Source organism: Heloderma suspectum, chromosome 5, assembly GCF_057233095.1.
Source record: "Heloderma suspectum isolate Gila_16-S chromosome 5, 16-S_ref, whole genome shotgun sequence".
In the NCBI taxonomy this organism is placed as follows: Eukaryota; Metazoa; Chordata; class Lepidosauria; order Squamata; family Helodermatidae; genus Heloderma; species Heloderma suspectum.
The window spans coordinates 164,658,297-164,682,939 of record NC_139462.1 but is presented as its reverse complement, the minus strand read 5'-3'; the positions used below and the strand labels follow the sequence as shown (position 1 = coordinate 164,682,939).

The window sequence follows — 24,643 nt, the reverse complement described above, 5'->3', positions numbered from 1 at the left end:
CTTCTCAGAGATGGTGATTAAGCAGGTTGCCAGGGAGAATCCACAGGCCCTCGTCCCATGTCTGAGGACACCAGTAGCACAATAGACTGGAGGGTAGCATCAAGCCACAAGTTCCAGAGCTCACCTTAGGTAGGATGTAAATTCCCTGACAGTACAAATGTAGCCTGCAAACAATGCTTCTGAGTTAAGGCCACAAAGGAAAAGATGAACTGCCATCCAGTCTCAACAACCAGCCACCTCTGTAGCCTAATGGGGGCTCCTCAATTAAAACTTTAGGTGATGTAAGTCAGGCTAATGTGAATCAATGACAGCACATTTTAATTGGTGGGGCTGCAAATTATGGACACATTTCTCTCTTTCTAAGGCTCTTCTGCTTCTGATGTAGTACTCTAATGGGATATAAAACCGAAAATATTAAAATGGCCTTTTGTTCTACCAAGTAGGTGAAGTGAGTGGTAGCTTTTGTTTATTGAACTATACGTTATATTGCATTTAAATATCTCAGAAAGGCACCTGAATTGAGGTCTTGGTGTTATGCCAGTTATTTACATTAATTATTTAATTGTTGGAGATGATTAACCAATTAGAATTCTTTAATGGAGTATCCTTTGTAGCTAACATTTTTTTCATAGAAGATCCTTCTATATTATATAAAATGAAAGATTCTTGTGATACCTGAAATACTAACACATTTATTATGGCATAAGGTTTCATGGACTAGAGTCCACTTCATCACATGCATGAAGTGTTATCCTGAGCCGCATATGTATATATAGATGAGTGGGGAGAGTAAACAGTGAGGTCAGAGGGAAAAGAAATGCAGGAAGTACAGACAGTGATAATTTCATTATTAGCAGTACCCATTTACAAAACAGTTGCTGTTGATTTTTATTTTATTTATTTATTTATTATTGCATTTATATCCCACCTTTTTTCCTCTTGCAAGGAACCCAAGGCGGCTTACATTATCCTCCTCCTCTCCGTTGTATCCTCACAACAACAACCCTGTGAGGTAGGTTGGGCTGAGAGTCTGTGACTGGCCCAAAGCAGTGAGCTTCCATGGTCAAGTGGGGACTAGAACCCGGATCTCCCGGCTCCCAGTCCGTCACTCTCACCACTATTTTTATTTATTTATTTATTTATTTCATTTCTATACCGCCCAATAGCCAAAGCTCTCTGGGCGGTTCACAAAAACTAAAACCAAACAACACACAATAAAACAATTTAAAATATATAGAACATTAAAACCACAATATAACAATACAACCACAATAAAACCTAGCAGCAGTACAGGAGCTTAAAATACAGATTTAAAACAGCAAAGCTAAAAATTTAGAAAGCTAAAATGCCTGGGAAAATAAAAAGGTCTTCACCTGGCGCCGAAAGGAGTACAATGTAGGCGCCAGGCGAACCTCACTAGGGAGCTCATTCCAGAGCCGGGGTGCCACAACAGAAAAAGCCCTCCTCCTAGTAGCCACCCGCCTCACTTCCTTTGGCAGGGGCTCACGGAGAAGGGCCGCTGATGATGATCTTAAGGTCCAGGCAGGCACATATGGGAGGAGGCAATCCTTCAGGTAACCTGGCCCCAAGCCGTTAAGGGCTTTGAATGTTAACACCAGCACTTTAAATCGGGCCCGGAAATGGACTGGCAGCCAGTGCAGCTGGAAAAGTACTGGCATAATATGAGCTCGCAGGCCAGTCCCTGTTAACAATCTTGCTGCCCTATTTTGGACCAGCTGAAGTTTCCGGACCGTTTTCAAAGGCAGCCCCACGTATAACGCATTGCAGTAATCCAGACGAGAAGTTATCAGAGCATGGATAACTGTAGCTAGGCTATCTCTGTCCAGATAAGGGCGTAGTTGGTATACCAGCCTAAGCTGATAAAAAGTGCTCCGTGCCACTGAGTTCACCTGTGCCTCAAGTGACAGTTCTGGATCCAAGAGCACCCCCAAACTACGAACCTGATCCTTTAGGGGGAGTGCAACCCCCTCCAGAACAGGTTGAATATCACCTAGCCGGGCAGACGAACCACCCACTAACAGTACCTCCGTCTTGTCTGGATTGAGTTTCAGTTTATTAGCCCTCATCCAGTCCATTACCGTGCCCAGGCACTGGTTTAGAACAGCCACTGCCTCACCTGGTTTTGATGAGAAAGAGAGGTAGAGCTGGGTGTCATCCGCATATTGATGGCACCTCAGCCCACACCTCCGGATAACCTCCCCCAGCGGTTTCATGTAGATGTTAAACAGCATGGGGGATAAAATAGAGCCCTGTGGAACCCCATGGCACAATTGCCATGGCACAGAGCAATAATCCCCCAGCACCACCTTCTGGAATCGGCCATCCAAGTAGGAGCGGAACCACTGTAGTGCAGTGCCTCCAACTCCCAACCCAGACAACCTATCCAGAAGGATACCATGGTTGATGGTATCGAAAGCCGCTGAGAGGTCCAGGAGAATCAACAGGGTCGCACTCCCCCTGTCCCTCTCCCAGCAGAGGTCATCCCACAGGGCGACCAAGGCAGTTTCCGTTCCAAAACCAGGCCTGAAGCCCGATTGAAATGGATCTAGATAATCCGTTTCATTCAAGAGTGCCTGGAGCTGTCCTACAACCACCCGCTCAAGCACCTTGCCCAGGAAGGGGATGTTGGCCACTGGCCTATAATTGTTAACATCCTCTGGGTCCAGGTTAGGCTTTTTCAGGAGTGGTCTAATTACTGCCTCTTTTAAAGCAGCAGGCACCACTCCCTCTCTCAAGGAGGAATTTACAACCTCCTGGACCCAGCCGGACAACCCCTCCTTGTTTGATTTAATAAGCCATGAAGGGCAAGGGTCAAGCACACAAGTGGTCGATCGGACTTGGCCAAGCACCTTGTCCACATCCTCAGGCCTCAGTAACTGAAACTCATCCAATAAAACTGGACCAGACGGTGCTCTGAACGCCTCTACCAATGGAACTGCATTAATGGTGGTGTCCAATTCATGACGAATCTGAGCGACTTTATCCTCAAAGTGCCGCGCAAACTCGTCACAGCGTGCTACCGAGGGTTCCACCATCTCTCTCCCTGGCCCAGAATGTAACAGGCCGCGAACCACTCGGAAAAGCTCCGCCAGACGACACTGAGAAGATGCAATGCTGGTGGAAAAGAACTGCCTCTTTGCCACCCTCACTGCCACAGAGTAGGCTCGATAGTGGGCTCTTACCAGTGTTTGGTCAGACTCAGCACAAGTTTTCCTCCACCTGCGTTCTAGCCGTCTCCCCTCTTGCTTTATTGCCCTCAGCTCAGGTGTATACCAAGGAGCTGGCCGGGCACTTCTCAGAGGGAGAGGGCGCTTGGGCACGATCGTGTCAACCGCCCGAGTCATCTCTGCATTCCACAGAGCGACCTGGGCTTCGACAGGAGCACCAGCCATACCAGCAGGAAAATCCCCCAGAGCCCTCTGGAATCCATCGGAATCCATTAATCTCCGGGGGCGGACCATTTTAATAGGTCCCCCACCCTTGCAGAGGGGAAAGGCCGCCAGAAGTCTAAACCTCAGCAGGAAGTGATCTGACCATGACAAAGGGACAGATGTTAATTCCTCTACTTTCAGATCACCATCCTCCTGCCCAGTCGAGAAAACCAGATCAAGCATGTGTTCTTTTATATGCGTTGGGCCGATGACATGTTGGGACAGCCCCATGGTTGTCATGGCGGCCATGAAGTCCTGAGCCGCCCCGGATACAGCGGCCTCGGCATGGAAGTTGAGATCCCCCAGGACCATCATCCTGGGGGTCCTCAACACCAAGTCCGAGACCACCTCCGTCAGCTCAGGCAGGGAGTCCGATGGGCAGCGGGGTGGGCGGTACACCAACAGAATCCCTAATCTGTCCCGGGTACCCAACACAAGGTACAGACACTCAAGATCTGCACTCGAATGAGCAGGAAGCCTGGAGAGGGAGATTGAATTCCTATAGACCACGGCAACCCCCCCTCCCCGACCCTCAAGTCGGTGTTGGTGCTGCACTGAGTACCCAGGAGGGCACAGCTGGGAGAGAGTGACCCCTCCCAGTTCCCCCACCCAGGTCTCAGTAATACATGCCAGGTCAGCCCCCTCATCCACAATCAAATCATGGATGAGGGAGGTCTTATTTTGGGCCGACCTGGCACTACCCTACACTGGCTTGATAGCATAAACATCACAGTATTGGGAATCTAATTAATATAACTAGTTGTAATTTAAAAAAAAACATTTTCCGATTAAAGCCACAGGAGATAGAATTTATCTTGATTAATTGGCATCCAGCAATCACGTTACAGCCTCTCCTTGAAGTTTCTCTGTTCAAAAATGGCCCCTTGACCTTACTGTTTACCCCCCACACACACACACACACACATCTGTATAGAAGTCTGCAGCTCAGGATAATACTTCATGCATCTGTTGAAGTGAACTCAAACCTACAAAAGCTTATGCCATAATAGATTTGTTAGTCTTTTGAGTGCCACAAGACTCTCTTGTTTTTGCTCCAGTGAAGCATGTAGACTAACCCCATTGGAAATGTGTATATTATGGTGTGTTTGCATGGGATATTATCTGATGTTCAAGGCTTGAGAGACTGACCGCTGCATTCTTCACTCACTGTAGTTTCCGAATTGTTTCCCAAGTCAACCCTATGTATAAACTTTGCAATGCAGTAAAGCTGCATGATAATTTCTGTTGTTCATTTCTGTTCTATAATCTTAACAAACTATTGGAAATTAGGAAATGGAGGTCAACCTTATTATCCAGATGCACACTTCACAGTAATAAATGGCACTCCTGGTGGAGGCAATATAGGATATCTGTTAATGCATCTAATAGTAGTGTTTTCTGTATCCTAGAACTTTCAAGATCATAAAGTTTTGAATAATATATATTTTCCTCCTCTTTTTGTTTAGCTTGTTGGATGGGTGAGTATTGTTCCAGTTTTTAATTCACAGCCCATTTTGGAGGCTTCCCTAAACCTTAGTGAAAGTGCTGGGCACAGGCAATATACTATACTGGTGCCAACTTGGTTCTGATAGATGAATACAATTCTGTTCTTTTGTAAGTTGTAATATAGAGCTAATCCTCCAAGCAAATGGCGAGGCACTATTCTGATAGGGCTGCTTCCTTCCCCTCCCAACAACACAGTCAACATAACGTAAGCTCAGAACTGTGCAATAAGACCATGTCTGCCCTTAGGGAGAAAATATGCTATAGAGTTACAGTAAAGATACCTATTTCCTATAGGTTTGATTACAGCCTATTACAAGGGCCATCACACTGCAAGGAAGTGATATGGCTACAGATGAAACCTGGGACAGGGCAAGATCCCATTAACCATGCCAGAGTTTACTTAACATGTCACTCCCCTTATTTCTAAAATGGGTGTCCTCCTGCAAACAGACATACACAAAGCCAACATGGATTTGTCAAGAACAAATCCTGCCAGATTAATCTGATCTCATTTTTTGATCAAGTAACCTCCCTTGTGGATGGTGGGAATGCTGTAGACATAATATACCTTGACTTCAGCAAAGCTTTTGACAAAGTGTCCCATGATATCCTGATGAGCAAATTAGCTCAAAGTGGGCTAGATGAAACAACAATCCCGTGGATCCACAGTTGGCTAGAGAATCAGAATCAAAGAGAGCTTATCAATGGGATCTTCTCAAACTGGGGAGAGGGAACGAGCTGGGGTACCACAGGGCTCAGTTCTGGGCCCAGTGGTCTTCAACATTTTTATTAATGACTTGGAGGAGGAGGTGCAGAGAGGAAGGCCAGGATCTCTTCTCCATCACCCCCGTGTCCAGGACACGGAATAATGGGCTCAAGTTACAGAAAGCCAGATTCCGGCTGAACATCAGGAAAAGCTTCCGGACTGTTAGAGCAATACGACAATGGAACCAATTACGTAGGGATGTGGTGGGCTATCCCACACTGGAGGCATTCAAGACGAGGCTGGACAGCCATCTGTCAGGGATGCTCTGACTTGGATTCCTGCTTTGAACAGGGGGTTGGACTCAATGGCCTTGTAGGCCCCTTCCAACCCTACTATTCTATGATTCTATGATTTATTCTATGATCTATCATCTATACTGGATACCCAAGAAGGGGAAGGGGCAGTGCTAGTGGAGGGGATCCTTACGGATGGCTGGAGCTCCCAAGGTATGCAGGTAAATATTTGGGGGGGAAATCCCTGCCCCCCAGCAACCAACCCCCACTCCAAACTGGCAGGGACCACTGGGTGCACATCCATGCTGCTCTCATGCTGTCAGAAAATGTTTGCAGCAGAGAGCAGTGTGCAGGCATGAGCCCCCACCTGCTGGAGCAGGGAGTTAGGATGAGCCACTTTCGTTCATTCAGCCTGGATGGAAGTTTGCCGTTTCCCCCAAGGTATGCTTTATGGATGATCATTCAGGGAGCTATCAGTGCCACTGTGACATCAGAGGCCATTACAGCATTCCCTACCCTCATCTCAGGCCTATTTGCATGCCTAGCAAACAACCCAGCTGAGCTGACACCAAAGAAAGAGGCAGAGGCTGGCATGCTCAACAAGCCTGCAGACAGCACAATCAAGAACGAATGTGGGTCTGCAGAGGTGAGCAACAACTGACACAGCTACTGTGTAAATGGCAATACAACTGAGTGACAATGCAGAATTTGGGGGAAGCAGGGACATACGCTATAAGTCTTAGATTTGGTACAAAGAAAAACAAAGAACAGCTCTGCTCATTATGGGCCTGGGGCTCACCCTGTTCTTGGTTGCATTCCCATCTTTTCGTGGCCAACTCACTAACATGGCCGTTGGGATGGGTTATAGTTGAATCAAACTGAAAACAAGAGGAATGCAGAGCCTAAAGTAAGTGCAGATGTGGAAGGGTCAGAAGTGAATGTCCCATAGAGTAGTAGAGGGAAGAGAAAGCTGGGGCCAGGGGATAAAATGGGGAACATTTTGTGGCCCCATCTCTCTCTCGCTCTCTCTCTCTCTCTGGCTTTTACTAGCACAATAATTACCTCTGATGGCCAAACTTTTTTTTTTTTTAATGAAGTCTCTTTTCACCATATTTGATTAACATGCAGTGCAGACTGGGAAAGGAACAATGTAATCATCCATTCCATCATTGTCATATCCCCATAAGTAATTTTTGGCATTGCTCTGAATGGTAATATTATATTTGCAGAATCAATATTAATTAGTTACCATTTTAAAACTATGGGTATTATCAAACTCCCATTTCTTTTAATGAGAGAGCCAAGCACATCCTTAAATCTCTCCCATGTAAATAAATAGTGCTTACACTTGCTTATATTTGGCTGGACAGTGCTTTATTGTTATTGTGTTCTTTCAAAATGGTTTGAATGCGTTACAAATTACCTTGTTTTACCTTCTAGGAACACCTCAATGCCCAGCATATCCCACTGAGTTAGTGTTTGCCTTGGATATATCCCAAGATACCACACGCCAGACATTTGAGCAAATGAGAGAGATTGTCATAGCGATTGTGAACAATACCAAAATCAGAGAGAACAATTGCCCGGTGGGGGCCAGAGTGGCTGTTGTGTCCTACAACTCCGATACCCACTATCTGATCCGCTTCTCAGATTTCCACAGAAAGAACCAGTTGTTCCAGGGGCTCAGTGCTCTTTCTTACCAGAGATCAACAAGCAGACGGGACATTGGTGGGTCTATGAGGTTTGTTGCCAGGAATGTCTTCAAGCGAATTCCCCAAGGTCCTAATGTGAGAAAAGTGGCTGTGTTTTTCATCAATGGCCCATCTGACAATCCAAGTTCTATTGACACAGCGGTCCTGGAGTTCAGCGCCTTAGATATCCATCCAGCGGTTGTTGCTTTTAAAAACATTCCTAAAGTCAACCGTGCTTTTGCGGTGAGAAACTCTTGTCTTTTTCTTCTTTGTATTCAGGAGAATTGCGTGAAAGGATTTAGGGCTCATTGAGCCTGTCATAATCTTACAAATTGCAATGACGTTACTTCACAGACGAACTGGTAATTCAACTGAGTAATTCATTCAGCTGCACATGAAACCAGTTTCTGCCAAACCTGGGGGCAACGCTGCCCTTAGAGCACATATTTAGTGCTGTATTACTACAGGGTGCTGCTAGGCCCTTGTCAATACTGAGAAAATGGGCATGGCCTGGAAACTCTTGAGCAGGAAGGCCAGTCTGCACAGTATCCAATGAATATTGTAGACTTATGTCATAACTGTGGCTGTACTCATTGCCGGAGAGACTATGGCCCCATCTACATGGCACTGCTTTGGCCCCCCACCCCGTTGCAACTGTGCAGCAATGCGGCTTTGAATCACCATGCCCTGTGATCTGCGCACTTCCCTAAGAGATTCACTGTGCCCTTTTTTTTGCCATTATACTGAAATACGCAGCTGTGCAGTCCCATGAGTGTGGAGGTGCAAAATTTCAGTGGCTGTTTTATATTTGAGGGGCTCTGCTGTGTGTTTCTGACCCTGTTTTAGGTATGGAGCACAAAATTGGGTATTTTGTGCTCCATCATTTCCACAGCATCAGTTTGTCAGCTCCCCAGCCCAAGACTCTCGCAATGGGTCGCACTCACAAGCGTGAGTGCTATGTGCCTAGTCATCGCTCTGAAATGGTGGCCAGAGCAATGTTGTTCCTCCCCCAAGACACCCCCCACCCTTGCGTACTGAGTCCACAACCATTGCGAAGGTACGAAGCTGCAAAACTATGCAAAAGTGTGATTAAATAAATGATAACGTCCCTTTGTGCCTCTGTAACTGCGCAGCTCTAAAGGGGTGGGGGAGCAAAGAGGCGTCACAGAGTGACGCAGGCACAACGCACACCCACAACGTGCCTGCTGTAAGATGTAAAGTCAGTTTGGGGAAGGAACAGATGGCCCACAACCACAGGGGAACCCGCAGCAACCCCCCAAAATTGTAGTAAAATGACTCCTTGGAACACCACATTTTCCAGGCGAAAACCACAAATAGCTGCGAAGTCACGAGTGTGTCATCTATCACTAGGGACCTCAACTTGCACCTGCCCTGGAGTAAAAGCCCGGTGTAGATGGGGCCTAAGTGGGCTGGCCTACCCACCCACCTTCTTATATCATCCCTGCGTGCTGCTGCTAAGTCTACGAGACTTTTTTACCCCCTCCCCCATTGCTATCATCCCCATGGACAGACAATTGCCCCCTGCCCCCCAACACACACACAGAGCATAGACAGTTGGAATTTCCACACTGTGGCCACGAAGATCCCCTCCACATATTCTTGGCAGGAGGAGATTCTGCACAAGGGGCCAAGCTGCTGGATGCCCAAGTGGGAAGGTGGTTGTGTTGCTGGGACATTGTGTCACAATGGCAGAGGGTCTTGCACAGAATCTGTGCCTAGGGCTGGACTGGGTAAGCATGCAGGCTGTTCCCACCTGGCTCCTGGTATGCTTTGTCACCCAGTATGTCCCAGCATTGTGCTCTCCATGTACACTGGTGGCTGGATTGTGCTCATTATATCTATGGGTTGGATCCAGAGTTAGGCAGGTGCAACTGGCTGGCAGGAGTGGGCATCCCCACCCTCTCCTCCTCACGGCACCCCCTCCAGCTCCTGAAATGCTACACAGAGGGTCAGGATCCCCTGCTGAATGGGGGAACTGTGGTGCAGGGAGGAAGGGGCTGTCCCCCCAAATCAGGCAGGGGTACATTCCATGAGTAGAACCCTTCCACCAATGGAAGGCAAATCCTGGACCCAGCCCACTGACTATGAATCTTTTTTTAACATGCCCACTGATTCAATTCAGTTAAACTATTAAGGCAGGACTCTAAGTCTTGGTAACTGATCGGATTGCTTTATGAAAATCAAATGATGGAACGGACTGTCTAGAAACTTCTAAAATAATCTGCCACAGCTAAAAATGACTGCAAGTTAGTCACTGAGGTCAAATGTTACAATGCCATTACTATGGATTATTGTTTATAATGACTTGCTTTTTTTAGGCAGTAAGGATGCTTTATACAGCAGCCTAAGGGGATATGATTTTACAAAATCCACAAATCAAGCCCTAATTTAAGTAAGTTGTTTCTCTAAAAAAACAACAACCCTAGCTTGGATTTACCATTGATGCAAAAAAGACCACAAATCTTCTAATCTGTCTTCTGAATTAAAGGATTTTCACATCTTTTATTCATTTAGATGGATAACACCAGATTGTTTCAGGTTATCAATATTCATCAAGACAGAGATTATATTCCAGCCTTACAAAGACTACAGTCGTGCGTGCTTTGCTATGGTAAGAGCTAATAAAAGAACATGGGAACCAGCCCTCCAGTCAAAACTTCTCTTTTCTCGCATTGTCCTGTTAAAATGATTGTGTATCCATTTGCAGACAAATGCGACCCAGATGAATCTTGCTTCCGCCTGGAAACCTCCCCACCTTCGGCCTACATGGATGCTGCTTTCATTTTGGAAAGCTCAAGGAAAATAAGCCCTGCTGAATTTAAGAAACTGAAAGATTTCCTAAGCACAGCACTTGACAGCTTTGACATTTCTGCTGACCCACAGACCTCTTGGATTGGTGACAGGGTGGCTGTGGTGAGCCATGCTCCACTGGAATTCAGACCCCAAACACAGAGGAGCCCAGTTAAAAGTGAGTTTGGCTTTCTGACTTTTAGCAGTAAAGGGCGAATGAGGAGGCACATCCAGGAGTCTGTCCAGCAACTGAATGGATCAGCTGCTGTTGGCCATGCCATTCAGTGGACAATCAATAACATATTTTCAGGAACACCCAACCAGAGAAAATATAAGGCTATTTTTGTTATATCTGCTGGAGAAACAAGTCAGTGGGACAAGGACGTCTTGAGCGATGCGTCCCTGAGAGCCAAGTGCCAGGGCTATGCGGTCTTTGTGCTCTCATTAGGGGAGGAGTATGATGCCACAGAACTTGGGCAACTGGCAAGCCTGCCCCTGGAGCACCACTTGGTACAGCTTGGCAGAAGTCACAAGGCCGAGCTGGGATATGCAGTGAATTTTCTGAAACCGTTTGTGCGCCTCCTCAAGGGTAAGTTGTTGCACTTTAGCTGACTGCTTTATTTGTGGAGAGCTCAGAAGGTAAACTGAGATGCAATACTTCTCCTGCATCTTTTGCATATACGACAAAGGAATGACAGCAAGCTTTTCTTCTCAGGGGAGTCCCTGTGTAACATTTTCATGGGGCTGGAGGGGCTGCTGCAGGGAGGGGGGGTGTACTTCCACCAGCCCTATTGCACATGCCTAAATCTGCATCCAACCCCTGGAGTGCACCATAGAATCATAGAATAGTAGGGTTGGAAGGGACCTATAAGACCATCAAGTCCAGCCCCCTGCTCAATGCAGGAATCCAAGTCAAAGCATCCCTGACAGGTGGCTGTCCAGCTTCATCCTGAATGCCTCCGGTGTGGGAGAGTCCAGTGGTTCTCAGAAGTTTTTCCTGATGTTCAGCCAGAATCTGGCTTCCTGTAATTATTCTGTGTCCTGCATTCTGGGGTGATCGAGAAAAGATCCTGGCCTTCCTCTCTGTGACAACCTTTCAAGTACTTGAAGAGCGCTATCATATCTCCCCTCAGTCTTCTCAAGGCTAAACATGCCAAGTTCTTTCAGTCTCTCCTCATAGGGCTTTGTTTCCAGCCCCCTGATCATCTTCACTGCCCTCCTCTGCACCCTCTCCAGTTTGTCTGCATCCTTCTTAAAGTGTGGTGCCCAGAACTGGACACAGTACTCCAGATGAGGCCTAACCAGTGCTGAGTAGAGGGGAACTAGTACTTCCTGGGATTTGGAAGCTATGCTTCTATTCATGCAGCCCAAAATAGCATTTGCCACATCGCACTGTTGGCTCATCTTCAGCTTGTGATCGACAACAATTCCAAAATCCTTCTCGCCGTTAGTATTGTTGAGCCAAGTATTGCCCATCTTGTAACTGTGCATTTGTTTTCTTTTTCCTAGGTGCAGAACTTGGCATTTATCCCTATTAAATGTAATTCTGTTGTTTTCTGCCCAGCACTCTAGCCTATCAAGTTCACTTTGAATGTTGTTTCTGTCTTCCAAAGTATTAGCTATCCCGCCCAATTTTTTGTCATCTGCAATTTGATCAGCATTCCCTGCACCTCCTCCTCCAAGTCATTCATAAAAATGTTGAAGAGCACTGGGCCCAAGACTGAGCCCTGTGGTACCCCGCTCGTTATCTCTCCCCAGTTTGAGAAGGTCCCATTGATAAGCACTCTTTGAGTCCGATTCTGTAGCCCACTGATACTTGTTTCATCTAGCCCACTTTTAGCTAGTTTGCTAATCAGGATATCGTGGGGCACTTTGTCGAAAGCTTTGCTGAAGTTGAGGTATATTATGTCCACAGAATTCCCACAGTCCACAAGCGAGGGTACTTGATAAAAAAAATGAGACCAGATTTGTCAGGCAGGACTTGTTTTTGACAAATCCATGTTGGCTTCGAGTAATCACTGCATTGTTTTTAGGGATGTACGAAAGTCACTTACCTTTTCTAAGGGTGACATTCGCGGTGGGGGGGAGATGCTCCGTCCCTCCCCCCGAAATTCTCCCTGGCCAGCTCCGCTCCGCAGCAACTCCATGGAGCCGCCGGCCGGGGGCCGCCCACAGCCGGACATCCGGCTGCTGAGCTGCACAGCGACGCAAATGGCGGCCGCCGTAGCCAGCGCCATTTGCGTCCCCGTTTTTTGCCATGATAGGCTATGTATATATTTACATAGCCTATCACAGCAAAAAAAAAAAAAAGGAACACAAATGGCAGCAGCTATGGCGGCCACCATTTGCGTTCCATTTTTTTGCCGTGATAGGATACATAAATATTTACGTAGCCTATCACGGCCTCTGCAGGGACACAAATGGCGTCCCTGCGTTAGCCGTGATAGGCTACGTAATTATTTACAAAGTCTATCACGGCTATAATGAAGAAGCAACTGGCTATAATGAAGAAGCGAATGGCTATAATGAAGAAGCAAATGGCAGCTGCAGATGCGGCCGCCATTCGCAAAGTAGTGCAAACGGCACCAGGTAAGTGTCCCATTTCGCTCACCTTTCGCGGGGGGGGGCTTCGTTCCACCATGGGTTTCGGTGGGCCGAATGCACTGGCATTCGGCCTCACCGAGATCCGTGGTGGAATTCTCTGACATCCCTAATTGTTTTCAAGGTGCTTACAGAAGGATTACTTTATCATCTGCTCCAGAATTTTCCCAGGGATTGATGTCAGACTGACTGGTCTGTAGTTCCCAGATTCCTCCTTTTTGCCCTTTTTGAAGACAGGGACAACATTAGCCCTCCTCCAGTCATCTGGCACTTCTCCCTTCCTTCCTGCTTTCTCAAAGTTAATAGACAGTGGTTCTGAGAGTTCTTCTGCCAGTTCCTTTATTACTCTCGGATGCAGTTCATCTGGCCCTGGAGATTTGAACTCATTCAAAGTAATTAGGTGACCATATGCCTATCGATCTCAAGCTGCAATCCTGCCCCTTCAGCCTGTATTTCACCTTTGGCAGGGGGCTCATAGATCCTCTTCTGGGAGAAGACTGAGCCAAAGTAGGAACTGAGCACTTCTGCCTTTTCTTTGTCATCTGTTATCATTTTCCCATCCTTATTTAATAGCTAAACCACCATTTCATTCCTTTGTCTTTTACTGTGCACGTAGCTGAAGAAAGTCTTTTTGTTGCTTTTAGCCTCCCTTGCTAACCTCAGCTCATTCTCAACTTTAGCCTTCCTGACGCCATCCCTGCAATTCTATGCTACCTATCTGTACTCTTCCTTCGTCGCTTGGCCTTCCTTCCACTTCCTATATGTGTCCCTTTTTGTTTTCAGGTCATCTCTAAGCTTTTTGTGAAGCCACATTGGCTTCTTCTGTTGTCTTCCACCTTTTTTCTTGTTGGAATTGTTTGTAATTGTGCCTTGAGAATTTCCTTTTTAAAAAACTCCCACCCATCTTGGACTCCTTTTCTCATTAGAGTCGCTTGCCATGGGACCTTACTTATCATTGTTCTGAGTTTATTAAAATCAGCTTTCCTAAACTCCAGGGTACGCGTTTGGCTACACTCGGCTTTTGCTTCCTTTAGAACCAAGAACTCAAGTATAGGGGTGGGCGGATCACTTACCTTGTTCTGTTCCGGGGCATCCGCTGGGCGGGGGAGGCGATCTGTCCCTCCCCCTGGACTCCTCCTGGCTCCGCTTTGCGGGGATTCCACAGAGCCGCCAGCAGCTCTGGCCACTGCCGGACTTCCAACCACAGCTGGTCTGCGGGCACAAATGGCGTCTGGTTTAGGGGATGCCATTTGCGTCCCTGCTGTTGGCCGTGATTGGCTACGTAAATATTTACGTAGCCTATCACGGCCAATGGCAGGGACACAAATGGCGTAGTGGACGCCATTTGCGTCCCTGCCGTTAGCCGTGATTGGCTACGCCATTTGGCTGTCCGCTGGCCTTGATTGGCAATGCGGTTGGCCGTGATTGGCTATGCCATTTGGTGTCTGCTATGCCATTTGTGTCCCTGCTCTTTGCCATGATAGGCTACGTAAATATTTACATAGCCAATCACAGCCAAAGGCAGCAGGGACGCAAATGGCGTCCACTACACCAGACGCCATTTGGTTCTGCAGCCTGGCCGTGGATGCAGATGGCGACCTGGACCAGCTGCCACCAGATAAGTTCCATCCTGGGGGGGATTTCGGGGGGTGGCGGGGGGGTTAGTCCATTCCACCACAGACTCCGGGGGGCCGGATTCCAAAGAATTCAGCCTCATTGGAGTCTGTGGCGAATTTCTCCGCCATCCCTACTCAAGTATAACATGGTCGCTTTCCTCCAGAGTTCCTGTAACTGCTACTTTATCCACTAAGTCATCTCTGTTGGTTAGGATCAAGCCAAGGATAACCGATCCTCTAGTTCCTCCCTCTACTTTCTGTAGGAGGAAGTTATCTGCAACACAAGTCAGGAACCAGGTTGTCTTCTCTTGAGGTAGATAGTACTGAGCTGAATATACCAGTAAACTCTGTACCTAAACAGGGGCTAAAGGGCTGGCCCTCGGTGTCCCTGTCCCTGCAAAGCCTGCTTCTGGCACAGGACTGGAGACTACCCATTTCCCAACCAAGGTTATCAGGTGTTTGGGTGAATGAAGTGCACTTATCTTACCCACTCTCAATGTCTCTCCATTTGGGGAAACCTTCTGCGATAATTATATTCTCTATCTCGATAGGTGAAATCAACAGCTATCCTCCAGCAGAGCTCAGGACAGAATGTGCGCAAATTAATACAGAGAAGCCTTTGTACACTCCACAGTTACAAAATCCTGGGTGAGTTTGTTTCCAGACATTATTTTTTGCTCTGACCTGCTACAGGTGAACATAATACATGAAGACAAGTATCTATAGTTCTATGATCTATACATGGGCATAAATGAAAGCTGTATGGTTTATTCAATTCCCCATCTGTTGAAATGGGAATACTAAAATGGCCCCTCCTACAGGGTTAGGACCATAGAATCATAGAATAGTAGGGTTGGAAGGGGCCTACAAGGCCATCGAGTCCAACCCCCCTGCTCAATGCAGGAATCCAAGTCAGAGCATCCCTGACAAATGGCTGTCCAGCCTCATCTTGAACGCGTCCAGTGTGGGAGAGCCCACCACCTCCCTAGGGAATTGGTTCCATTGTCCCATTGCTCTAACAGTCAGGAAGTTTTTACTGATGTTCAGCCGGAATCTGGCTTCCTGTAACTTGAGCCCATTCTTCCGTGTCCTGCACTCTGGGATGATCAAGAAGAGATCCTGGCCTTCCTCTCCATGACAACCTTTCAAGTACTTGAAGAGTGCTATCATATCTCCCCTCAGTCTTCTCTTCTCAAGGCTAAACATGCCCAGTTCTTTCAGTCTCTCCTCATAGGGCTTTGTTTCCAGTCCCCTGATCATCTTCGTTGCCCTCCTCTGAACCCTCTCCAGTTTGTCTGCGTCCTTCTTAAAGTGTAGTGCCCAGGACTGGACACAGTACTCCAGATGAGGCCTAACCAGTGCTGAGTAGAGGGGAACTAGTACTTCCCGGGATTTGGAAGCTATGCTTCTATTAATGCAGCCCAAACCAGTGAGTGACAGTGGACTCCTCTGCATAAAGAATGCGTTCTGCAAACGATAATAGAAGTGTGAGCAGGGCCCACCCAAGACATTTTGCTGCAGAGCAGCAAATGGCTCCCTCCCTGACCCCCCCCCGCCCCCCGTTAAGGTACACAGTACCCAGGGCAGGTCAATGATTTTGTTGTTTCAGGCACAAATCCCACAAGCACCTTGCCCCCAGCCTGGTAGTGAACTATTGAGATCACATGTGCTGGGCCTATGGAAGTCCCGTCTTCCTTCCCACATTGCCAGCACTCCAGGAGAGTAGGGGAAGCATCTGCACAGGAGCACGGATTGCTGCTGTACAAGCCCAAAGCGTTGGGGATAGGCTTCAGTGGATTGCTCAGCAACGCCAGGTGCGGCCTTGCACCTGTCAGCTTCTTCACTTATCCTGGACACTCCTTGAATCAAACACAGAGTCATAGGAAAGGGCTGGTAATGACGAATTTGTAAGAGTAATTTTACATTAATGTTATCTCATGCCTAGTTTTGCCTTTGGTGAGACAATGATGAGTGGAGATTATCCTCTAGAAACAGAACCTGTTTTCCTGAAGTACCGGCCTATCCATTAAGATTTCATCAGCAGTGGGCATCATACCGTTGTAAGTAGAAGTTTGTATAATAGGTATCTTTCAAAAATACATAGAACGGAACAATCTAATGAAATGATACATTTTATTTTTATTTATTTAAAACATTTGTATCCCGCCCTACGTCATTAAGATCTCAGGGCAGCGTACAGATAAAATCAATTTAAACAGTATAAAACTGTTAACACCTCTCTCCTTCCTTCCTTCCTTCCTTCCTTCCTTCGTTCTCCCTGCATGCTTAGTTCTGCACAAGGCATTCCCCTGCTCCTGATGTCCCTGCCCCATCAGTCTCCCTTTCACAGACGGAGAGCTATGTGTGCTGAGACTGGATCATGCCCTAAAAGTAATATGGATGCAAATGCAGATAAATGCTTAAGACTCAGACTCTAATAAAGGGGGCTGAATGGACTTCAAATCTCTTAAACCGGTTATACGTACAACAAGGCTATGTTAATCCCCATAAGTTCCAGGGGGCTACCGGCAGAAATGACAACTGGTGAGAATACTGACCATCCCACCACCATAGTGAAACTCTCAGCATCTGTGCTGCACCTCCACCTAGTGGTCAGTGTGAATATACTCAAGAATCCGTTTCTATTTCCATTCCTTCAAGAAGTGTGGATGTCAAGGGAGCAATAGCGCAGAGAAGGCAGCAATTCTGTATTGGAATTGCTGAATCCCAACTAAAGCGGAGCTGCGGCATATTTCTGGTACTCTTCCCTCTTCCCTATATGCCTAAAAAACTCACAATGTAGCATATCCACTATTGCAACAATGCGTTCCATGCAATGTTAGTCCTACTTAGAGTAGACCCATTGAAATGAATGGGACTTATGTTAGGCTATCATTGCATACAACCCAGTATGTGTAAAGTTTCTGGATACGCAGCCATCCTTTCCCTGTTGTTAGAGATCTAGAGGGCACATGGGTCAGAAGAAGACTGGCCATTAACTAGGTCGGGGCACTGATGAGCCACTGTTCACAAGGCTGGCAAGAGTGGACGCCTGGGCCCAGTGCTGGCTCCAGGTTTTGGAGGGCCCGTGGGCAAGACATCCCCCAGTGGGCCCCCTCCCACAGTGAGTCTACCTTGTCACTGCCATTGTCACCAGTTCTATTGCTCCTCATCCTCTTTCTCATCATTGCGACCACTTGCTTGCTTGACAGGCTCAGAACCAGGGAGCAAGTTGGACATAGCATCTACTGTCCTTCCTTCTCACCACCACCATTCTCTGGTCCAGAGTGAGGCAGGTGAACAAGCAAGTTGCTACAGTGGAAAGGAGGAACAACTCTGGCGTGCTCGTCAAGGGGTCCCTGCTGGGATATGGGTCATCAGCAGGTGCCCAGCCATGCCTACCCTTGACACTGCCCCTGCCTGGGCCTACTGAACCATAATGCGGTTTCTTTTCCCACAGACAAGTTGTCCTCACCACGTACTTCACTGGCTCAGACAAAACCAGAAAAGAAAATCTCAAAATGCAGTGGCCTGAGTGATCATTAAGGCTGCAATCCTATACATACTTACCTGGGAATAAGACCCATTGAGCTCAGTAAGGCTTACTTCTGAGTAGACATGTATAGGATTGCACTGTAAGAGACATTCGAAATTAAGAAGAGTTAAACATTTAACTTTGTATTGAAGTCTTACTGAGATGTATTCTCTGGGATGTAATCATGAATAATTTTGTCAGCATTCCACTTTTTTAAAAAAACAACAGTATTTTAATTTGAAGGTTGTCTGAAAACACTCATGTGTTTTGCAAGTGAATATAGAAATATCTTGCAGGTTGGCAGAATCATTAGGCATGGAAGAAGGGCAAAAAGGATCTGCAATGCAGGCTGAGTATGAGGTGGATGGGGAAATGCAAGAAGGGGGTCCAATAAAACAGAGCAGTTCCCACTTCTTGGATTGGATTCAGGTTTACTCTTGATCAATTGCATGGGTGGAAATGGACTTCCCCGCCCCCTCCTTTCCACAGTGGACCCTCCAGGCCTCTGAAAAATGCTACACAGTCAGGAGACCCTGCTGCATGGGATGAGCTGTGGTGTGGAAAGGCAGGAGGATCCCCCAAAATTGGATGGAGGAACCTTCTACAAGCGGAGCCCTTCCTCTCACAGAAGGCAGATGCTGGATCCGACCCCTGTCTGGACTGCTACAAGCATCCCAGTTTTCTCCTGCCAAGAGTCCAACCCTTACTGGGTCATTTCTATCCCATAATACTCCTGTGTTTCTTCCAGCTTGGGAAAAACTAACTGGCTCTGATTATCACTGCCAGTGAAATATCCTTATACACTCCTGGGTAAATGTAAATACAATCTACTGAGCTTGTGAGCTCTATGTAGCCAGTTAGTCATTACCTTGCAACAATAAAGGTTGACATGACTACTAGGAACTTAGGAGTGTGATCAAGACTTTTTCTCACTTTCTCCATTTTACTTTCAGGTACTTAGAAATGAGCAAAGTGGCAATTATACTGATGAAGGAAACCTCCCCAGAAGCTTGTCATGCAGTACTGTACCACGCTTGTTGTTGTTCCCAATACCTCTGAGGAGTCCACTGATTAAAAAACTGAAAGGCAAATCTCCATTTAAAAAAGGCACTTTAAAAAAAAACACACGAGGAAGCATGGATGACCTCTGGGGAAGATGAAAACTGATAATTCTACAAAGACAGGTTAAAAATTAAGTACACTTTGATGCAAGAGAGTTGTCTTTGGAAAAGCTAGACTTCTGGATACCACCTATGAGCTGGTTGAATTAGGTCCCTTCTGTATGTTACTGGAGTCATCCCAGTGTCCTATTTAAAAACCATAGCCACGTCTGCTTCTTACCTGGGGAATCAGCGTTGTGGTGAGAACACTGGATGCAGCTCGTGTGGATACAGGCTTTTACATGTTACTTCAGTTCATCCCATGGCACTTGTGTGTCTTCCATAATATCCCTATATTTAAGCTATGCTTAGTGGGATTTAAGCCATGTGAGGGCTGGAGCAAATGTAGCACTGTAAAGTTCAGTTCCAGTAGTTCTTTTCATACAGCATGCTGTTTGTGTTCTCACTCTGCTGCAAAGCTTTGGGTGGCAAGGGATGCTCTATGCCATTGCAATTTGGTTGGGGTTTTTTTGTGTAGGGATAAATCCTCTGATATATAGGGCAAAATGCAATGTGTGAAAAAGCCAAGGCTCTAGAACTGAGATCCTCACCCATGCTCTCATAGTGGACTGGATATACAATAGTATTGCTTTTAGCGTTTTATTATAACTCTGACCCAGAGGAATGATCCAAACTCTTTATTTTTCAGCATTAAGTATACAGGAGTTTGAATATACATGAACCAAAGTGCAACAATGTTGTTTTATCACTCTCTTTTAGTCTGTAAAAAAAATAAGTTTATATAAATATTGTTGATGAGGAATATAAGCGCTGTCGTCATGTTTCTAAACAATTTTAAAGTCTTCCAAAGAATACCATGGTTAAGTACAATTTCTTCATTTTAACTCATTTTGCTTGGCAGTTTTAGAAAATGCTACTTTAATACAATGGCAGGTTCTGGAAGGGCCACTAATATTGGTGATAAATGTTGATAAAAGACTAGTCACCTTCATGAGTTTTACAATCCATCATCTTATGTTCTGGAAGCAATTCTTCAATGAAACTCAATTCCATACTATTTATCTTTATTACAAATATTTACAGTACATATAAGTCAGTGCAAGCTTTACTTCCACACTTTGACAATGCCATCTCGTGATGCAGTAACTATAAACCCTTGAGTGGTCTGGAAAGTAGCTATGTCTGTAATAATGTCATGGTGTCCAACTGGTAAAGATTCTGGGCCCCTCCGAGGGGTTTCATCTGTGGGACCCACCTTTGGCTTGTTTTGAATTTCCTAATAAAGAAGGGAAAAAGCATGAAATATAGACAGCCAAAAAACCCCACAAGAACAACATGGTTCTACTTTTCAGGTGGTTTCCCATTCTGCACCCAGTAAGTATACACTGGATACACTCTATTTTGTAACTAGAAAATTGCTAATGTATTCAGTGCTGTTGAGTTTGCTATGTGGAATATCAATATACACAGATGTCTATTGGTTGTGGTATCATTAGTGATAGTGGCAAAACTCCCACTCCCAAGATGGGGGATACGTGGCTCAACAACACTACAAGCGAGAACAATCTTGGAATTGTTGTCGATCACAAGCTGAAGATGAGCCAACAATGTGATGTGGCTGCAAAAAAGGCAAATGCTATTTTGGGCTGCATGAATAAAAGTATAGCTTCCAAATCCCGGGAAGTACTAGTTCCCCTCTACTCATCATTGGTTAGGCCTCATCTGGAGTACTGTGTCCAGTTCTGGGCACCACACTTTAAGAAGGATGCAGACAAACTGGAGAGGGTTCAGAGGAGGGCAACAAAGATGATCAGGGGACTGGAAACAAAGTCCTATGAAGAGAGACTGAAAGAACTGGGCATGTTTAGCCTTGAGAAGAGACGACTGAGGGGAGATGTGATAGCGCTCTTCAAGTACTTGAAAGGTTGTCACAGAGAGGAAGGCCAGGATCTCTTCTCGATCATCCCAGAGTGCAGGACACGGAAGAATGGGCTCAAGTTACAGGAAGCCAGATTCCGGCTGAACATCAGGAAAAACTTCCTGACTGTTAGAGCAAGACGACAATGGAACCAATTCCCTAGGGAGGTGGTGGGCTCTCCCACACTGGAGTGTTTCAAGACGAGGCTGGACAGCCATCTGTCAAGGATGCTCTGACTTGGATTCCTCCATTGAGCAGGGGGTTGGACTCGATGGCCCTTGTAGGCCCCTTCCTACTATTCTATGATTCTATGATTCACTTGAACAGGCCCGTGTCATTTTATGAACTTAAACAAAAATCAATTAAGGAAACAAACAGAAGTTTCCTTTGATGCTCTACGAAAATGCTGCAACATTAGTTTATTACGTTTATGCCCCCGCCCCCTCAAAGCAGCTCAGGGCAGTAACTATGCCTCTCTCGCCTCCCATTTTGGAGTCACAACAACCCTGAGAGGTAGGTTAGCCTGAGGGAGAGTGACAGGCTCAGTCACCCAGGGAGCTTCATGGACAACTGGGGATTTAATCTGGCGTTAAGTCAAAATGCACAGGAACGAGCAGTAGAAAGCTGCATTCTTGCACTGCTGATGGTGCAGCTTGGACTTGGGAGAGAAGGGAAGACGTGTAATTGGTGAACATCTTGCAAGTGTAAGGTGTGAAAAAAGTCAACCTGGAAGTTCTGTTCCTGGCAAATTAATACATACAAATACTAAAATAAAAAGGCAACAAATAAACACAGAAATTACTTAAATGAAAATATGAAGCAATGTACCTGAACTACTTCTGTGCCTTCAATAATTTTTCTATAATAAGATACAGATGGGCAGCTAGGACTTCCAGCAACAATGTAGGACCTCTCCGGATATGCTAAATCCCAGAATCTGCCAAAGACATAAAAAGTAAACCCTTTACATAGAATCCTTTCAGCCTTTAAAATGAAGGTTTAAAAAAAAACAAAACACTCTGCTATCACAAGGACAGGCATACCAGTCACAACATGTGTCTGTCCAGTCTGGTATCTAGCCGTCACCAGTGTTCAGTTCTCAGTGCTTCCGGAAAACTTAAATTCTAAACAGTACTTGTAATGAACTCAGTTTCCGAGCTTTGCAACCTGATCCCAAGCATGTTTACTCAGAAGCAAGTTGCACAAAGTTCATTAAGGCCTTCTCTCAAATAAGTGCATCGGATTGCGACCTGTTTAAGGTAGCTCTATAGGTACACTAAACATCATGCTCAATAGTTCAGGGGTGTCGAATCCCCAGCCCGTGGGCCTAAGAGGCTTGTGACACCTCTGCAGGACCTGCCCCCTCGGCACCGCAAGCCCTGCCCCCTCCACATGCCCCACCCGTACCAGGGGTTGGGGAGAGGAATCTGCACTGTTATGTCTGAATACAGATCAGAGAGAACAGTGGGGACTACCCAGGGAGATGGGGAGAAGAATCTCCACTGATATCTCCAATCACAAGCATGCAGTGAAGCCAAGCCAGGGGAGCGACAGGGACTTGTCACGTTCGACGTTGCCTGTTCCGCCTCCTTCCCTCCTTAGCGATGGGGATTCGTCTGGCTCAGCCCTGCCCACATGGAATCATATGGCCTACAGGGGGCTGGGAGGGGGATCATCCAGCAAGGACACAAACTGAAGTGCAGTGTAAAATGTCCGTGTGCACACATACGCACACATACATGATGGAAGCTGCCAATGCCACTTGGGAAAGGTGGGAAGAATCAGTCTCACTTTGTGCTAGCCTGAGAGGTATTCAGAAGCAATAAGGAAGTGCTTCCTGCTGCTTCTGAGTGCCTCCCAGGCCAGCATGAGATGAGGGGCTGATCCTTTCCATCAGGATAGAAAGGATCGTTCACCCACGTAATGTAGGAACAGAATCAGGTGTCAAGTACCCACTCCTGCCACTTCCAAATACTTCCCAGACAAGCACAAGTAAGTGAATGACCTTGTAAACTAGCCCTTAATTACCAAGGTGCCACTAGGGTGTATTATGTGGTACATGTCCTCTTCCTTGTACTTTTTGCATTTCAATTCCCTATGACAACATAGTTTACAAACTGCCAATTTGAGGATAACACTTCATGCATCTGATGAAGTGGACAGCGACCATGAAAGCTTATGGCAAAATAAATTTGTTAGGGCTTTTCTACATGAGGCTTTTAACCTGCCACTTTACCAAGGCTTCTGCTTCCGGATTCTTTGTGGGATTAAGATCAGCTCCTTTTCACATGTTTTTTCCAGGGGTTTTTTCCTCTGCCTTTCTATATCGTCCATTACACAATCACTGGATGGCGGTGTGGTATAGCAGAATTGCGCCAATACACCAGTGTTTCATATACAGAGAAACACCAGACTTCCCTCATTAGAAAAAAAAAAAACCCACTAATGGTTTTAAACAATGGCAGAGGCCCTGGAGGATGACGACATCATGTCAAGCACTCACAAACTACTATGAGTGAGGAATCACAAGCACACAATAAACACCTCATGTAGAAAGGCTCTTAGCATTTAAGGTGCCACAAGACTTTGTTGTTTTCCTTGTACAGTGTAATTCACAAAACTAGCTAAACAAGACTACTCGAACTTAGCTTAACATCCTGATCTTAATATCTGCACCAGTACATCTATCACATGTCATGCTAAACACATACACACCATTACAACAGGGTGCCATTTTGATAGGAGGTTTCAGACCACATGTGGCAGGGCTTCAGGAGTGAGTGCCTGTACCTATGTCCTATCTTCAGAATGGCTGAACATGTTCCCTCTCACCCACCAATAGGTTGGTTGAAGTTCCTTTGTACCTCACAAGCGGATTTGTTTAACTTCCCATGGGATTTTATGCAGACAAGATTATAGCCTGTGAAATGCTGTGATATAATATAAATATTTCTTGGATGTTTACCTTATCTTCATGTCTGAACCTGCTGTCAATAATATAGGATTTCCATCTGCTGGGCTGCAGTATATTCCATGAACACTATGAGGTGAAGGCTAAAAAGCAGAGGTGAAAATAGAAAAGCAGATATTTTGAATATATATACCCTGCTGGTAAAATATTTTAACATTTTATAAAACACTAGTTATTTTAATTAACAATTGTGTCATCAAGGCACTAAACCTGAACACGCTTATATAGCAGTAGCTTCTAATGAATTCAATGGGACTTCAAAACATATGTTACTCTACTACTGCAGTGTTGTTGCTTTTAAAAAATCAAATTCAATTTTAAAAAATGTGTTTCCAACCATTTTAAGTATGGTTATTTAATACATTTCTGTCCCACCTCATTAAAAACCTGATGCAGCTTACTAGTTACAAAAAACATTAAAA

At 45.9% G+C, this 24,643-nt stretch overlaps 2 protein-coding genes across 3 annotated transcripts in view; one reads left to right on the top strand and one right to left on the bottom strand.

Moving 5' to 3' along the window:
- Nucleotides 1–20,178, top strand: part of LOC146344776 (collagen alpha-6(VI) chain-like) — a 96,102-nt gene extending 75,924 nt beyond the window's left edge. Inside the window, exons 32-38 of the mRNA XM_084858207.1 lie at nucleotides 4,919–4,930; nucleotides 7,398–7,891; nucleotides 10,184–10,280; nucleotides 10,377–11,048; nucleotides 15,228–15,324; nucleotides 16,622–16,736; nucleotides 19,165–20,178. Of these exons, the coding sequence (XP_084714333.1) occupies nucleotides 4,919–4,930; nucleotides 7,398–7,891; nucleotides 10,184–10,280; nucleotides 10,377–11,048; nucleotides 15,228–15,324; nucleotides 16,622–16,706 (1,457 nt within the window). The 3' untranslated portion in view covers nucleotides 16,707–16,736; nucleotides 19,165–20,178. The remainder of the gene's footprint in view (nucleotides 1–4,918; nucleotides 4,931–7,397; nucleotides 7,892–10,183; nucleotides 10,281–10,376; nucleotides 11,049–15,227; nucleotides 15,325–16,621; nucleotides 16,737–19,164) is intronic.
- The window catches only part of PIK3R4 (phosphoinositide-3-kinase regulatory subunit 4), a 30,807-nt gene continuing 26,158 nt past the window's right edge, over nucleotides 19,995–24,643 (bottom strand). For both annotated transcript variants that reach the window (XR_014792312.1, XM_084858206.1), the window contains exons 18-20: nucleotides 24,216–24,304; nucleotides 22,079–22,187; nucleotides 19,995–20,608 (exon numbers count right to left, since the gene is read on the bottom strand). Coding sequence is in view for 1 of the 2 variants with exons in the window: in XM_084858206.1 (XP_084714332.1) it covers nucleotides 20,438–20,608; nucleotides 22,079–22,187; nucleotides 24,216–24,304 (369 nt within the window). In the remaining variant the exon portion in view is untranslated. The remainder of the gene's footprint in view (nucleotides 20,609–22,078; nucleotides 22,188–24,215; nucleotides 24,305–24,643) is intronic.